The sequence below is a fragment of the Cryptomeria japonica genome, chromosome 5 (assembly GCF_030272615.1).
Source record: "Cryptomeria japonica chromosome 5, Sugi_1.0, whole genome shotgun sequence".
NCBI lineage: Eukaryota > Viridiplantae > Streptophyta > Pinopsida > Cupressales > Cupressaceae > Cryptomeria > Cryptomeria japonica.
Window position 1 is genome coordinate 505,479,669 of NC_081409.1, and position 17,322 is coordinate 505,496,990.

The following is a 17,322-nucleotide window of genomic DNA, read 5'->3' on the forward strand; positions in this document are numbered from 1 at the left end:
GACTTTGATGTTTCAAGTCATACTTTTTCATATCTTACAATGTTATTAAATCAAAGTTCATATTGAGAGCATAGTAAGATTATCCCAAGTTTTAAGGGTTTTGAAATACATTGTTATTAATGAATTTGATTTGAAGAATGTAAAGTTTTTTATATTTGATATTAGTAATAGTGAATATAGTAGAATATATAGAAAATTTTGATAATTTTCAAATCATTGAAAGATATCAAGTATTGTCATAATTGTTGTAAATATCAAGGAAGTATTTTGAATATTATAATAAGCATTGAACTTGTAAGCTATGCAGTAAAGACATAATTAGGTAGATTATCTATGTGCATAAATGCTATCAATATTGATAATTTTCAACTTTGATGTCAAGATTCTAAAAATAGGCTTTGGCTCTTAATCCGACATAATTTATGGAGATCTTATCAACAATAATCAAATCTTTGCTCTTTATGTTGAAACTTTTCATGAAGGTGATAGGGGCATCAAATAAACTTACCTTTTAATTAGTGCCTTACATCTCTATATTTATCTATCAATATATCTTAATTGTCATTAAGTCTACTAGATACTAAAAAAATCATATTGCAAGGCAAATAAGCCATCAAAAAGAAGTTCCAGACCATATTAGGAAAAACAAAATGATTTTTTTTTTAAAATTAGCATTTCCTAACTTAGCTTTGAAGAATTGATTTAAAAATAATGGAAAAGGCACACCATATGTATTGCACAATTGACCTTGCACATGAGTTGTGTTGGTGTAAATTGCGTCTCATGAGTACATTTTTGTAGTAGACTTAGGATAATGCATATCATTGTAATTTGCATATGAGACAGTTAGGGAATCACATATTTAGGGAATATGGTTGTAGGAGAAATTCCACCTTTGGTGGAATATTCTATTATTTCTCCTACCTACCCCTACCTATCTTTGCATCTCATTGGGCCACATGTCATGATTGTGTGCTATCATTTCCCTATAGCCTTGGCTTTATAAGCAAACTCATTTACATTGTATATAATCCAATTGACAATCCAGTTGATTAATCTAGTTGGGTATTTTGCATCTTGATGAGAATACAATTTATTCTTGTCTATTTTGTTCTCTCTTGTTGTTGTGCGATTCATTTGCCTTTAGATCTTGGGCTGCTATAGGCAAATTCTCACATGGTATCGGAGCCTATAAGGCACCATAGATTGTCATTTGAGAGTTTTTTGATGCAATTTGGGGTTTTGTATTTTGGAGCTTTCTATTGCTGGTCATTATTGGACCTTGTTGGGCCAAATCTAAGGTCACCATTGGATCGAGGAGGTTCGAGAAAGTTAGAATCACCTTTTGTTTCATTCAAATCCAACACTGGAGGCCAAATCTACAATTGTTTGAAGGTGGAAGGTGGTTACCTATCGCAAGAGTGATTTGCAATTTTGGAGCATTTTTGGCAAAATTCTTCATTGCCATCGTGCTCAGAATGCTCAAAAGCCCTCAGATCACTTGTCCATTCATCCAAATCGGAGCAGGGCACCTAGAGTTGAGAAAAAAATCCCCCCCACCCCCCTTTGCCGTATGGATATACTGATGCAGGTACGATTTATTTTATTAAAAAAATAATTTTTTTTAAATTTTTCTACATTTGATTTTTCACAGTTTATTATTTTTGAAATTGCAGGGCGTTTTTTAAAACGTTTTTTTAAATAATAATTGAATTTTTTTGTTTTTTGTGGTTTTTGTAGGGCTTGTACCTTGGTATCTTGTAGGGAACCTATGTACGTAGGCCCTATAGGGACCTATGGCCCTGCAGGGTTCATAGTCCATGCGGTGGTAAAGGTACCGTATGGTACCTTACCAATGCAAGGTACTACGTGCCCTTTTTTTTTCTTTAAAAAACTTTTCAATTAGAGTTTTTTAAAACTTATTTTGTTATTTAGTTTTTTTAAATTTTTAATAAATTTTATTTAAAGTTTTTCTTTAATTATCTATAATTAAAGTTTTTTTATGAAAAATTGAAAAAATGATTTTTTTAACTTTATTTTTTTGATGAAATGGTTTTTTTTAAAAAAAAAAAAAAAAATTCAATATTTTTCTTTATTGCTTTTAATAATTTTTTTTTAATCTAAAAATTAAAAAAAAAATTTGTTTTTTTTTTCTTTTTTTATAAAGTTTTTTCAAATATCAAAAATAAAAAATCAATTTTTCTTTATTAATTTTTCAATTAAGTTTTTTATGTTTTAATAAATGTTTTTATTTAAACTTTAAGAAGCTTTTAAAAAATAAATTTTTTCTTGTAATAAGCAAATTAGGGAACACATTTCTCTTGTGCACCTATATACATGTATTGCAACGTCTTCCAATCGATAGCTAGGGGGGTCAGTTTGCTCCTAGATTTTCCTTGGCGACATACCAATCAGAGGCATCTTCATCTACAGTCTTTTATAGGGCATCTTTTTGGTGGCATCATCTTCATGTTTCCAGATTTGCATCATCATGTGGTATTTTCTTGCATGAGCTATGTTGTACACACACTAATATAAAGTGCCATTCTTCTTTGTACCTTTTCAGTGATGACATATTTGATGTAATCCTCTTGTACTCCGTAGAATTAGGAAATATCTTGTGAGACTTTGTGCATGGCTCTAGTTGAGACTTAGATTGTTCAAATTTGTCCACGGCTCTAGTGAGACTTAGATTGTACCAATCTGCCATTGACGAGTATTTAGTTGATGCTTAAGTAGGTGTCTCCATGCCTGATCTTCATTTTGTTGCAGTGAGTGATTCATCATCAATTCTTCATTGACAGTAGTACCTGGTTTTGTCACACTTTGACATTCTTCGTGCAACATTGGCTCCATTTATTCCTAATGGGGGGGAATGCTGTTCGACATCATTAGACCATCTTTGCAAGAGATTCTACATTGACGGGGAGCTATTTGGTCTCTCTTCTTCTCTCTTATGGGGGGGACTTTTTTCTCACATAAGGTTTTGTTCTTCTCATACACCATTGAGAGCATTGTGTGTTTTTATCTCTCTTTTGGGGGGGAGTTTTTTCCCATAAGGTGTTTTTCTCTTTTTCAGTTTGTGAGAGATTGCATTGCATTTGTACACGGGTACCTAACATGGCCTAGTAGTCGAGACCCATCTTGCATTGTTAGCTTGGGTTTACATTCCCCTAAGTTGCACTTAAGGGGGTGTTGGTGTAAATTATGTCTCATAATTACACTTAAGTTGACTTAGGATAATGCATATCATAGTAATTTGGATATGAGACACTTAGGGAATTGCATATCTAGGGAATATGGTTGTTGGAGAAATTCCACCTTTGGTGGGTGATCCACCTTTAGCGGAATATTCTATTATTTCTCCTACCTACCCCTACCTACCCTTGCATCTCATTGGGCCACATGTCATGATTGTGTGCTCACATTTCCCTATAGCCTTGGCTTTATAAGCAGGCTCATTTACATTGTATGTAATCCAACTGACAATCCAGTTGATCAATCTAGTTGGGTATTTTGCATCTTGATGAGAATACAGTTTATTCTTGTCTATTTTGTTCTCTCGCTTTTGTGCTATTCATTGGCCTCTAGATTATAGGCAAATTGTCACAAGTTGATTGAACATAAATGAGTTTTTCATTAATTTTATATGTTTTCTAGTATAACTTGTAAAAATGATTAGTATAGTCGAACTTGCGTTGATACCATGTTAGAAATTAGGATATTAGGATACTAATTGTTATAAACAAGATATAAATAAATAAGATGAGAATCATGTATACATAAATGTACATATTACACAAGATATACATTGGGAAACCCCTTTTGGGTAAAAAGAAAACCATAAAGCGTCATTTTATTAAAACAATTACTTAATTTATTCTATAATAAAATAGACTTGAACATGGGGAAACTCGTCGAATACTTCGACATGGCCAATAATGCCTCTTGTGCGTAGTGATGTAACTCACTATCTATCTCCAAATTCACACACATCTCGAATGAGTGAGAACCTCCTTAAATATAGGAGGAAGGGTGGCTTCACTAGTCACATTTTCAACAACCCCTATTCACAAATAATTAATAATCTAATATTTATTAGATTATAATTATTTCATATAGGATATGCTTATAAAGCATATAATATATAAGGTTGTATAACCTTATATAAATGTTATAAGGATATGATCCGTACTAATATTATGTCCTAACAATACTCAATTCACTGAATGATACACTCGAGTTAACACACACAAGTAGCATGAATAATAATATCAACAGCAAGTTGGCATAAAATTATTATTAGTCAATTTGAGTTTATAAGTGTTTACAAAACTTTGCATGCTCATGCAATCAATCAGTTTGCATATTTTGCATGGGAATGCAAGATAAATAGAAAAAAAATTCAGCTGGAGATCTGTTGCGTTACTTCTGATCCTTTAGGCAATTCAAAGGACCTCTTTCAGATAATCAGGATACTCAAGATATCTTTGCTTACAACAATTAATTTCCCAATAATTATACTTTCATGTTTTTCCCATGCCAACATGCTTAGATAAGCCAAGCAGTATATTCATGTTGTCTTTGTGAAACAACTATTAGCCTTAGATTTTCTTTCACATGTCTATGATATTCAACTCTTACCTTTGTTGCATCTTTCTCAACCATTTGATCATCATAGAAACTGGACGATATAAAATATAAAATTTCATTTTCAGCATTGTACAACTTGCTCTTTTGTTCTCTAAAAGTTTCCGTAGTTGATTCAAGGAGCTTCACCATGAATATATATACTTAAGAGTTAAGAGCATTCAAAGATATTATTGCCGTAGGTATCCTCGATGATTTCACCCTAGGTATGTTTGATACTCCTCATAAAGAGATACTATTGGATCACCCTCCCATATGGAACTAGCTAATCTAGTTGCTTCCTTTGAGCATTGTTGTTTGATTCCTTTGCTGGAGTTTTAATTGAAGTGTCTTTTAATAGAGGCTTCAACAAATGCACAATGTACTCGTGCAATTGCTTAATCTGGAATTTCAATACTGCCTTATGTTCCACATCCTTGATCACTCTATCCTGAATATTGTCTGGAGCGAACTTAAGACAATGCAGGTTTTAACAGTCAGGGCAAATCTGAACTATTGAGGTGGTGATTTGTTGGCCAAATATTTTTCTGTGGTAGCTAGGTGTTGTTTATGTGATTTATATAAGATAACTATCTGACACCACAATTATTAGCTATGTGTTACAAGACTATGGTGGTATACAGTTCATGTAGGAATTTGATAGTTCAAGTGCCATATTTATCAAGGCTTATGATTTAATGTTCAATGTGATGTACTGTTGGAGCTCAACTGTTGAGTATTTGGTTTGTTTATCTGTTCTGTTTCTAGGCATCTCATCCTATTAGCAAATGTTGTAACACTGAAATACATGCTGGTTGATAGATATTATTTCTATGCTTTATAGAAATTATATGTGTCTTAACTGTTGACTATTTGGTTTGTTTATCTGTTCGCGTTGTAGACATCTCGTCGTATTAGCAAATGATGTGACCTTAAAATATATGCTGGTGGATATATATTATTTTTATGCATAATAGAAAGTATGTGTGTACATATGCATGCAGTTTGGTACCTAGGGTTGTCTAAACACATTCCAGTTAGTAGTTATGTGCTTCCTAGTATGCTATTTCTATTGATATGGTTAAAGAGGGTTTACAATTGTAATTAATTTTTTCTTGTGCTCAAGTAACTGTCTTAAACTTTTGAATTACAGTTTCTTTTAGTCATATTTCTCTAGGATTCTAAACTGATACTGATAAAATAATGTGAGATTAATTTCAGCTATTTTATATGTATGTGTAACTAAATACAAACTGTGTTTAATATATGGATTTCGTGTTTGTGTTTGGCAACAATAAAATTAGGATGAAGTTTGACAAGGGGAAAAATTCAAAAAAAAATTGTGATTAAATGTTTTTTTTCAAATATAAATAGTATATCCACAATACTGTCAAAATTATTTAACATTGCTAAATAGATTTAGGTTTGCCCATATGAAAACATATAAATTTATAACTATAGATATATCTAGTCTGAAATTAGAATTTAATTTAGAATATTAGATACATAGCATGTATTATACATTTAGTAAACAAAATCACCATAGAAACTAAATTTCATAAGTTATATATATCATAATAAACTAAAATAGACTAAGTTTTAAACATATATAATACTATATTAAATAATTACGAATATTAAAATATGTATAATTGATATTAAATATTCAAGTATTAAAATATTATAGTTTAGTTTGAATGAATTCCTTAGTTTTGGGCTAGAAAGAAGGAATGGCAAACTTGAGTTTCCTGTCTGGTTTGGATTCAACAAGTGGACTTCATTGGAGAGGCTCGAATGACGAGAGGAAGCCTATGCTTGGACAATCTGTTTGATGATGTTGTTTGTTTGTTTGGGAATGGCACACAATTTACGGAAGGATGTTTATCAAAAATAAAAAATGCATTTACAAGGGGTTCAAGAAGGGATTGCGATTTATTTATTTTGGTGCTTTATGGTTTTGTACGTGTTAAAGTTTGTCCGAACTGCGTTGTAAGACTCGTAAGAGAAACCCTGGGTGAACCAATTCCATAAAAAGGCCAAAAAATTCCTAATTTTTTTTTATATAAAAATTATGCTCTTTATCCAAACAAGTAAAAAGGTGAATTTCAATGATTTTTTAATAGCGAATTGGGGTTTGATGAATTTCAAACCTCATGGGCGAAATTCTGTGAATCCTATGAGTTATTGTATATGCATGTGTGTATACATATATGTATTTATGCATGCTTCCTTCTTTCCTTGGAGTGGAGTGTACTGAATGGTACTGTTTTCTTTTTATTCTAGTCAATATAAGAAAAGAAAACATTGAAAAGTTGGAGGTGCACATTTGCTTTAAGTTGTTTATACATCATCATATTTTCATTTTTAGAAACTTTTAGCATGTGATGCATTTATTTCTTTCATATAATGATCCTTGTAAATTTGTTGAATTTTCAGCTGTTATTAAACTTGAAAAATCTTTTTGGGAAATACAGTGATGGGCCTCCATTTTGGCATGTCTATTATGCGATTTTACGTGTTTTGATAGTTATGCATTTTGGCATGTCTATAATGCATTTTCATATGTTTTGATGGTTATGCATTTTAGTAAGCAATATGAAGAGGGTTACTGTGTACATTGATTATTTTTTACTTGTGGGTTTTCATTTGTATGCAGTGGACAAGAGATTTCAAGCTCCCACATGCTGTTTGGGCTGCTGGCAGAGGATTGGTGGCTCTTCTTCTTCCTAACTTCTATTCAGTAGATCTTTTATGGCTTGACCCAACTTCTTGGAAGGTATGCTTCTTGATCTTCAATCATCTCGGAATTGTACAAGCAATTCAAGGGAAATACATTTTAAAGTAAGATATGCTTATATCTCGTTGGTTAGGCATATTGACATGTTCATGATTTTATTCTTTTATTAAATACTGAAAACTTGTTCTTATATTATCTGAGAGTGACAAACGTTGGTAGTTATACATAATAGTACTTTTTCAAGGTATGAATGCTATGTATCTTTAACTCCTCCATTTTTTTGATCTATTGTATTTTTAAATCAAGTGAAAAGTGAAAGATGAATAATTCATTTATTTTTGTAGTTTTTGTCTGGTTGCTGGCTTTTTCAAAATTCTAATAAACTTTATCTTTCTTCAATGTTTTGTATGTTGGTCTATACTCTTAGATATTTGGAAAAGGTGCAAAACCCATTTTTGGATGTGACATTCTTTGAACTTTGAACTTGTGATTTTAATTATAAACCCGTCACAACAGAACCATTTAGTAATAGTTTTTTGTTGATACATTTCATGAAATTAACTTTTGAAAGATTTGATATTTTTCCATAATATGGATTTGTGCTTGTATTTGAAACTATAGGCAGTTCTGTGAATGGTCGTATAGAGGTCAAATGCCATTCAAAGTTATCTGATATGTTCTGTTTTATTTTTGTTTTAAATGTCAACATTAGGCTATGGGAAATATATGTCAATCTTGGTAACAAGCCCAAGTTGGAATAGGGATTTTTATAATTTGTACATTTAAAAAATAAAAATTCTTCTCAATGTTATGTTCTAAGTTGCTAGTCCTAGTATGGGGATGGGTACAAGTTTGAGTATGTTGGTACACCAGTTTTTTCCTTGGGTATGCATACAGGTTCATATATATATTCATAAAAATAGTAATGCTCATAATTGCCAATAAATGAAATATTTAAATACCTCATAATTTGAAAAAAGAAAATATTCATAAATTCACAATAGGATAATGAATGATTTTTCAAATGTCAATACAATCAATATTCAATTATTTTATTAGCACTCTTCATCGGAAGCATCAAATTCACCATTTAATTCATTTTCATTTGAACCACAATCAGCTAAAATGCCACTCCTACTAGCCATTTTATTTGCAAAAGCTATCTCATCTGTAGAGACATCGTCATGTTTTGCAGCTAAATGTCTAAGTCAGAACACTTAGGAGTTTGATTCCAATTCCTTGTTGCCCCCTCAATGTAATTTGGTGTCTTATGTGAGAAGAGATTCAAGTTAGAAGGCACAAAGATCAAATCCTCTACATTTTTTGCACCCACTTTGTTGTGCTTAATTGAGTGGAGAAAGGAATATGCATTTCAATTTTGCTTAGTTGAAGAACTTTAAACTTGTTGAATTTGCATTCAACATTTACAATTACAAAACATAAATTAAAAAATTATAATATGTAGTAGCAAGTGGAAAATAGAAAGTTGAAAATAAAAAAAGTGTACTTGGGAGAGAACTTTTATTGCAAGAGGTTACATGTAAATAGAGCCTTAGCCATGTATAACCGCATTGATGAACATCTTTCTTTAGTTGTCTAGAAGAATGCAAACATCATGATTCTTTGAAGATATGAGATAGCCAAACTTGCTCAAGACAACGCATCTTTATCTAAGAATATTCTTTTGAATGTAGTTTTGTAGCCATTAGCAATATTTTCATCCCTATGTGGCTCAACCCTCCTTGACAAAGAAAGTATATTTGAAATATTTCAGGGACAAAGCAAATGTTAGGAGATGCAAGGGCATGGTCATCTTGCTCCAATGGTCAATAATGATCTTTTGAATGTAGTTTTGTAGCTAGTAGCAATCTTTTCATCCCTGTATGGTGCAACCCTCCTTGGCAAAGAAATTTGAACTATAATATTTCAGGGACAAAGGAAATGTTAGTAAATGCAAGGGCATGGCCATCTTGTTCTAGTGGTCAACAATGATCTTTTACACCCCTTTATAAAATGCTTTTGTGTTTTCATGCTCCTTGGCTTATATTATGCTCCTTATTTTTTCAACAATGGAGTTCATGCCATTGTAAATTTCACCCAAACATGGGCGATTTGTACCTAATCATGATGATGATGGGCTTAGATAAACAAAAAATATATTACTCACAAGTCCACCACTCATCATCTAGGATCAATGCACTGGTTTTTTGGGCACTCTTTGTATTTGTTTGCCTCCATACACGTCAAAGAGTGTTGATGACCATAGTGCTCAAGACATTTCACATCCTCCTAAGTCATCGTAAGACAATTATGTGATACAAATTGAGTTTTGACAAATTAACATGATGTAAAATATTAAACAAAGTAAAATATTAAAAAGTAGATAACCTTCCACTTATAAAAATAAAATAAATATTCTAAAAAATAAAATTTAAATTACTTTCAACAATTCCAAATTAGAGAAGTTCAGAAAGATGGTTTGTGACATATGACGATTTGTTACAAACATTTGGGTCTCCTTTGCTTTTGTATAGGTTTCTTTGATTCTCTTGATCTCTGTGCCAACATTTTCCAATATCAAATTGAGTGAGTGTATACCATATGTTTAAAAAATATGCTCATATGTACGCTCTACTATGAATCAATTGCCCTTCAACTTTTAGTGTTATCCATTATGAATTGGACAATGCTTTTGGGGCCCACTATCTCAATGGACTATATGAAGATATTGACAATAAAAGGTGTATCCTTCACTTGCATCTCACAATCTACTACCTTCAGAAGCATCACCTCTTAGGGGATACAACAATGACATTGATTAGTGGTTTAGTTTTCTAATCTTTCCATCCATAAAAAATGTTGGATACACCTATTGTGGGCCATGTCTCCTTGATCACTTTCAATGATTTTTCCACAAAAGTTGTCTTCTTGGCCAATAGCATGGTGCACACCTTTTCATAGCCAAGACTAATGTAATCAACAGATGCATTGGTACTATTACCATATGCTGCCAATATGGTGATCTATCAATGTTGAAAGGAAGCCCATTGTCATAAATGCAATGAGCAATGCTCTCATTTGCAACCTTCCTCAACTCATTCTTGAAGTCCTTTTCCAATAGGAAAAGAAAAGGATATTCTTTTCTTGGTATGATTGAGCATGAAGGAATGTGGGCCAATTGGTTTTGATAAGCCATTAGGAGGTTTTTGCAATCATTTTTCGAAAAGAGTATGTGTTTTGTCTGTTGATATATTACTTACCATGTTGACATCCTCTTGTTCTTTAATATAATCCATTATATGTTGCTTTTGCAACCCTTTTTATTTTGCTATGAGAAAGTTTTCGTTCCTAAGACAATAATAGTGTACATGTGAGGTTTCACTTGACTATATGAGGTCATATACTCATTCCCACATTGGTTACAATGCCAATGATAACCCCCATTGCTAGGTAGTTGTTCAATCATGAATATATGCATCCAAATAGGTGACATTACATCAAAGTTAAATGAGCTCTCTAGAAGTGGGGCGATTGAACTGGAATGACTAGCCATTTTGTATGAGTATTACAAAAATGTTAGAAATTTTAGACAACTTCTATACATGTATGTGTGCTGCTTCTGGATTTGATTGTGTTAGTGTTTTGTGATGAAAAAACACTTACAGACTCAAATCTAGAAGCAGCACACATACAGTCTTATGGATTGTAGGAATCTACTAGCATTAACTTCTATACAATTCATTATTGGTCAATAATATATCATACTTATTTATAGGATTTACATCTCTTATTTTATAGGATATCTCTTATAACCATTCATAATACAAGTTCACAAAAATAAGCAAACTACTAAAAAACCTAGCCTCATGAATGATATAATGTTCCTAATACCCCCCTATATAGCATCATTCTCCAAATGGGGAAAGGTGGACTAACAATACTTGATCAGCACGTCCAATAGTTCATGAAAAACATAAGGTATGTGTAGGGACAGACATATTTAATCATTACAAGCAATAGTGGAACTAGCTTCACAAGGCTTCTTCAATAGGATTGACCATACTAGACTTTTTTCCGAGAATAAGGACAAACACTTCTGTCCATGGAACCAAGGATAGGGACTAACACTTCTATCCGAGGTCATACAACAAATTTGGATATGGATGAACAATAGTGGAACTAGCCTAACTAGGCTTCTTTAGTAAGATTGAGCATACTAGACATTTATCCAAGAATACAAGAATAGGGACACACACATTTGTTCAAAACAATTATGATTGTTGCAAACACATCCCATCATAATTACTAACATTTCTGATTGAGGACAAACTATTATTACTTAGCAAATGTGATCGGGGACAAACAAATCCGATCGAAAACAAGAAAGTTTGTGGATTCAGTCCTTGTCATAATTTCTGCAGCCATCGTTATAGATCTTTGCTACTCTGACCATGATATGAGATGGTTATTCCTGCCACCTAGGAATTGATCTTGGCTTTAGTCATATTGACATAAGTAGTTTTGTCACTAATACAATTTTTCAATCTCGTTGCTAGTGACTAACAAGAGGTCACTCAATGTCCTCCAACCTCTTGTGCCTCCATGCGCTAGTTGATTTTCTACTTAGCAAATTTGGCTTTCAAGCTCAATTTTATAATGGCCCCCACAAGAGGGATGTTGTATAAAAGCGATAGTGTGGTTATTTACAATAGAGGCAATTTTTATTTTTTATAATTTCCTACATTTTTGCATTTTGACACGACATTTAATGACTTATGAAATTTGGACCCTATTCTAAACAAAATAATACAACTTTAATTTTAGACTATGACATAAAATATCTCCTTATGAACTAATATCACATATTGAATTTAAGATACTAAATTGACGAAAAGTCATAATAACAATCTACAATGTTGCAACAAAATATCTAGAAATGGAAGAAGAATAAATTGCATATTCCTTGAATGCACAACTAATTATATGCATGCGAACATGCTCTTATTGGCCAAATTCTGAATCATGATTTGATCAGGCCTGTGAGTAGAGCATCTCTCAAACCTATCATATTGCTCTTTCAAATTTTGCAGATTTATTTTACATGTGATAGAGACCAAAGCATCAAGATCCTCTATTGGCAATTGGTATTTTAAGATGATGCTTAAGCTACATGAATTCTCCATCTTGCTCTTCATTTTTTTTCGTAGGTGAGACTTTTGTTGAGGGACACTCCTTTGGTTGCTCCATTGTTATAATGAAAATGTCCATCTCTAGGCCGTTGAGAGATCTTGCCACAATAGCTACATATGAGCTTCTACTCATCTGATTTCAATTGCATTGTATCATCATTCATCAGTCTTATCGTTTAAAAATTATCGACAATCTTAAAAAAACCAAAACCTATAAAATAAATAACCACATAGGTTCACTTTCACAGATTCATAGGCAATTTCCACATAATTGGGTGGGAGGATAACCTATCTAGCCCTAGCTCATTTAGCTCATATCATTTTCTCCTTTGATTACTTTTGGCAACACCGACACAACGTTCACAAATCTTGGAAAACCTTTTCAAAGTAGTGCACTTTGGACCTTGGTGTTGATCACAAGATGTGAGCGTTTACTTTGAATGGATGCTTGATGAGGTCCTTGGTTGCCCGAGTGTGGGCCAAGAGGCCAAGTTGATGAGGTCCTTGGTTGCCCGAGTGTGGGCCAAGAGGCCAAGTTGATGAGGTCCTTGGTGCTCTTGGGCTTGTTGGAGAAGGATAGACTCGAGGCGCCTTGGGTGATTCACCTTGAGCTCCATAATTGGAACTAGTGTAAGGAGAGAAAGGGTTGTTGAATCCTTCATATAACTATGCAATATATAAGAATGCTGAATATATAGTCTATCGAGGCATAATGGAAATTCTGACTAATCTGTTGTGTAGGGTCCAGACCAAGCTTAGTTGACAATAGTGTCACTCTATTGTAATCACTATGCACTAAAATTGTGATTCAAGGTCAGAATAAAGGGGGGCCCCATTAGGGGATGTTACAATTGGTATCAGAGCTTTGATCCTGCCATCCTGTAGGGTAAAGATGAATCAATAAATCAATGTAGTGAATGAGAAGGAATCTCACAATACGTGCATTCATGTGTATGAGCGTGTTTGCATATATCCAAGTGTATGCCTCGTATTTTCATTTGTATGCTCTTGCGCCTGATAAGTTTCTATATTTTTTATTCCATGTGTGTTTCCAAAGCCATTTCATATTGCAATCATTTTTAACACTCCATGATCATTGCTTGAGGATAAGCAATCTTGAGTGGGGCAGACTCTAATGTCCCCACTTTGAAATAGAATTTAATAAAATATAATTAAATATAATAAAATATAATTAAGCTAATGAATGGTCAAAAGACATGGAAGGAAAAGTTGTGACTCCCTCAAACATGGGATTAAAAGGGAGAAGAGAACCTCATTTGAGAAGGGGATAGATGTGGAATCAGAAGCACAGATCTGATTAAAATAAAAGTGCAGATCTGATCGTGAAAGGTTGTCTCCCTTTCAAAGGGCAGATATAATGAAGAGTTGCACTCTTTCAAAGGGTGCTAATGGCGTTTCACTCAGCTCTTGGCAAAGGGCATACATGATGAAGAGGTGTGACCTCTCCCTAACATTGAGAGATATAAAGGAAAGGAATCAAAAGCATCCAGTGACATCACCATGGATCAGATCAGATCAGAACTGTTATTAAGTTACAGGCAGTAACATGTTTGTTCTTAGTGGTATGCATTGGGATGTGCTGAATATGTATGCTTAATATATGAAGCCTGATAATGTTCTTATGCAGAATTTAATAGTAATATTAATAAAGACTACAATATTTATGACAATTTAATAATGCCTTTCTATCACTAACTGTTCATATGACGATTAAGTAAATTATATGATGGAGTCGGTAATACCTTTCAATCTCACCATCCAATTATGGAGGGAGAATACAAGGAAACAAGAGCACTAGGCTCCAGCCAGTACGCCAACCCTGAGTGTGGACCAATAGGCTAAGTTGATGAGGTCCTTGGTGCTCTTGGGCTTGTTGGAGAGGGATAGACTTGAGGCGCCTTGGGTGATTCTCCTTGAGCTCCATAATGGGAATTGGTGCAGGGAGAGAAAGTGTTGTTGAATCCTTCATATAACTATGCAATGTATAAGAATGTTGGATATATAGTCTATGAAGGCATAATGAAAATGTTGACTAATCTATTGTGTAGGGTCCAGACCAAGCTTAGTTGACAATAGTGTCTCTCTATTGTAATCACCATGCACTAAAATTGTGATTCAAGGTCAGAATATAAGAGGGTCCTATTAGGGGAAAAGTTCAATTGTTCTGATCGTACTTACTGATACCCTAGACCACATTCTCCCCCTTAATTCATACTCATAAGCCGCATTGGCCCAAAAATCCTCAAGATCAACTCTATGTCTATGCTTTGTTTTGTTTATCATCCCAATATGGTGATATCATCCCAATATGGTGATGCAGATCAAAGTTGGACCTTGATCGATAGAAGGAGAATGGGTACCATTGCATTTCCACATCTTCTTTATCTGTTGCTTGTGCTGATGGACATGATTCTAACATCTTTCCAATGAAAAGGGGAAAATAAATTCCGGCCTTCTTCTTGCCTCTTTGGATTTTCTAATGTGTCCAGCTGTCTGATGACCTCTAGTAGTACCATTTTATTTGTAGGATATCTTGGAAGTTTGTATGGGCATCCTGTAAATCCTTGGATTCTTAGGTATGTGAATTTGGGGAATTGAATCTACCAAGATCCAAGCCTGACAATCAAATCTTTGGCCTCTTGTGTCAATCATTAATGAGTGCCTCCTTGAAGTATCCTGGTGATGTACATTAGGAATGCACCATTGACTCTTTTGAAATGGGATTTCTCCGGTACATGCAATTGTAGATAGCAATCATATGCTTTGGATTGACCTTGTTTCCCACAACGCTTTGGCAAATCAATCCTTTATATTTGTAACATCTTGCCAATATGTAGATGATGTAAGAACTCATGTAAAAAGTCTTTGTGTGCTCCATGTTTCTCAGCTGCTCATCTATGCTATCACTAATTATTTTTGCCCAATTTATCATCTTGACACCGAAAGTGGCCTCCTGAATGAAGTAGAACGTCCAAGGTTCGAATGAGGAGGCTTGAGGACTTCCTGTGACTCTGTTTAGTAATAGGATGAGGTCTTCATACTCTTCTATGAAATCTGTCCTAAAAAGTTCCTTAGGCATTTTAGTGTAATGAGCCTTTGGCTTTTGCAACCATTGCTTGTTGATTATTTCACCATAGGTGTCAGGTTTTGCTTCAAAAATTCTTAAGGCTTCCCGCTTGGTCTTGTATATGGTGGAATGGTAATCTGGAATGCCGAATGCTTCTTTGATGGCCATCTCTCCAAGGTAGGTCAGCACTCTGCCAGCAGGTGCCACAACTTGTCTCTCTTGGATGTTGTAATGTTTGGCACATCATAGTATCAGCTCATTGCACTGCATAGTTGGGGGAAATCCAGCTGCTTGAACAATTCCATTCCTCATCATCTTGCGTGTTAATGGTGAAGGAAAGCAATCATTGAGCCCATGCATTCTTTTCTCGAAATCATCGAGGTCCACATGGCCAAGGTCAGTATCTCCAACCTTTTTCCTCTTTGTCACAATCTTGGATGCCAGTTGTGGTCCTTTATTATTGGACTTCATTTGTGTCTTTCTGGAAATCCCTCCTTGTGCTAACATCTACCACCTCAAAAACATGAAAAAATTTGTAAGTTAGAAAAAAATAAAGGGGGTTTGATGCTTGTTTGAAGGAATTTCAAAGGTTAATTCTGATTTAACTTATGAAATTCTCGAAATCAGAATTAGTGAAATTTTGGAAATTGTGAAATCAAGTCTGATTATGAAATTGTAACCAAAAATCAGACTTAGTGAAATTTTGGAAATTGTGAAATCAAGTCGGATTAAGAAATTGTAACCAAAAGTCAGACTTAGTGAAATTCTGGAAATTAAAATTAAGTCTGATTATGAAATTTTCTCACTTCAAAATTGTAAAAAGCATAAAAAGCAACATTGATTTGAAGAATTTGAAATGAAAGTTCTCGTGTAAGTCTGGAAAATTAGAAATTCAGACTGAAAGAAATTGAAATTCTGAAAATCTGTCTCCAATTCTTTTGTAAACCTGAAAATTTTGATGAAATTCCTTAAATTACTTCAAGGTACTGTCCTCAACTTTGTCTCCAAATGCAGGAATTAGTCTGAATTCTCCTAGAAATAGTTTTGCACTTGCAATTCACTTTGAAATTCGCCTTGAAATTTGAAAGAAATTCTTTCTTGAGCTTCAATTTTCAACCTTAAGAAGCAACCTCTGAGTTAAATGAATGCCAATGCTCATGTTTATAGAGAAGTCAAACTCTTGCTTTGCTTTGTTTTTTTTGTTTTTGTGTTTTATTTGGAAATGAATCCGGTCTTATTTTGCGCACCAAGTTGAACCTTCCGTTTCTTTTTGCTTTAATGACCTCAAAGACGATCTCTTGCTTTCTTCTCATGGTGAACTTTATTTTGATTTTTTTTGAACTTCAACAATTAGCCAAGTCTTCCTCACGGCAAACCTTATCTTGATTTTAATCTCTATTGCTTGAATCCACCAATACTTAGCCAAATTTTCCCTTCATCCACCTTGGGCGAACTTCACACTCGAACAAGTAATTTACTCTTAGTTTGGGCGAAAGTCAAGTAAGGTGGACTTTGGTCTTGGTTGCGAATTTTTCTTGATACATAGAGGGCAGACTTTGTCTTAGTTTGTGGATTCCATGCTAAGCATAGGGCGGACTTGGTGGTAAGACAAGGATTTTCCTGATTGCAAGGGTGGACTTCACACTTGTTTTTGGATTCTTCACCAAGAGGGTGGACTT

At 33.8% G+C, this 17,322-nt stretch overlaps 1 protein-coding gene across 1 annotated transcript in view; it reads left to right on the forward strand.

Moving 5' to 3' along the window:
• LOC131064883 (probable inactive ATP-dependent zinc metalloprotease FTSHI 5, chloroplastic) overlaps window positions 1-17,322 on the forward strand; it is a 275,944-nt gene that overhangs the window by 152,132 nt on the left and 106,490 nt on the right. Inside the window, exon 13 of the mRNA XM_057999211.2 lies at window positions 7,286-7,405. Within this exon, the coding sequence (XP_057855194.1) occupies window positions 7,286-7,405 (120 nt within the window). The remainder of the gene's footprint in view (window positions 1-7,285; window positions 7,406-17,322) is intronic.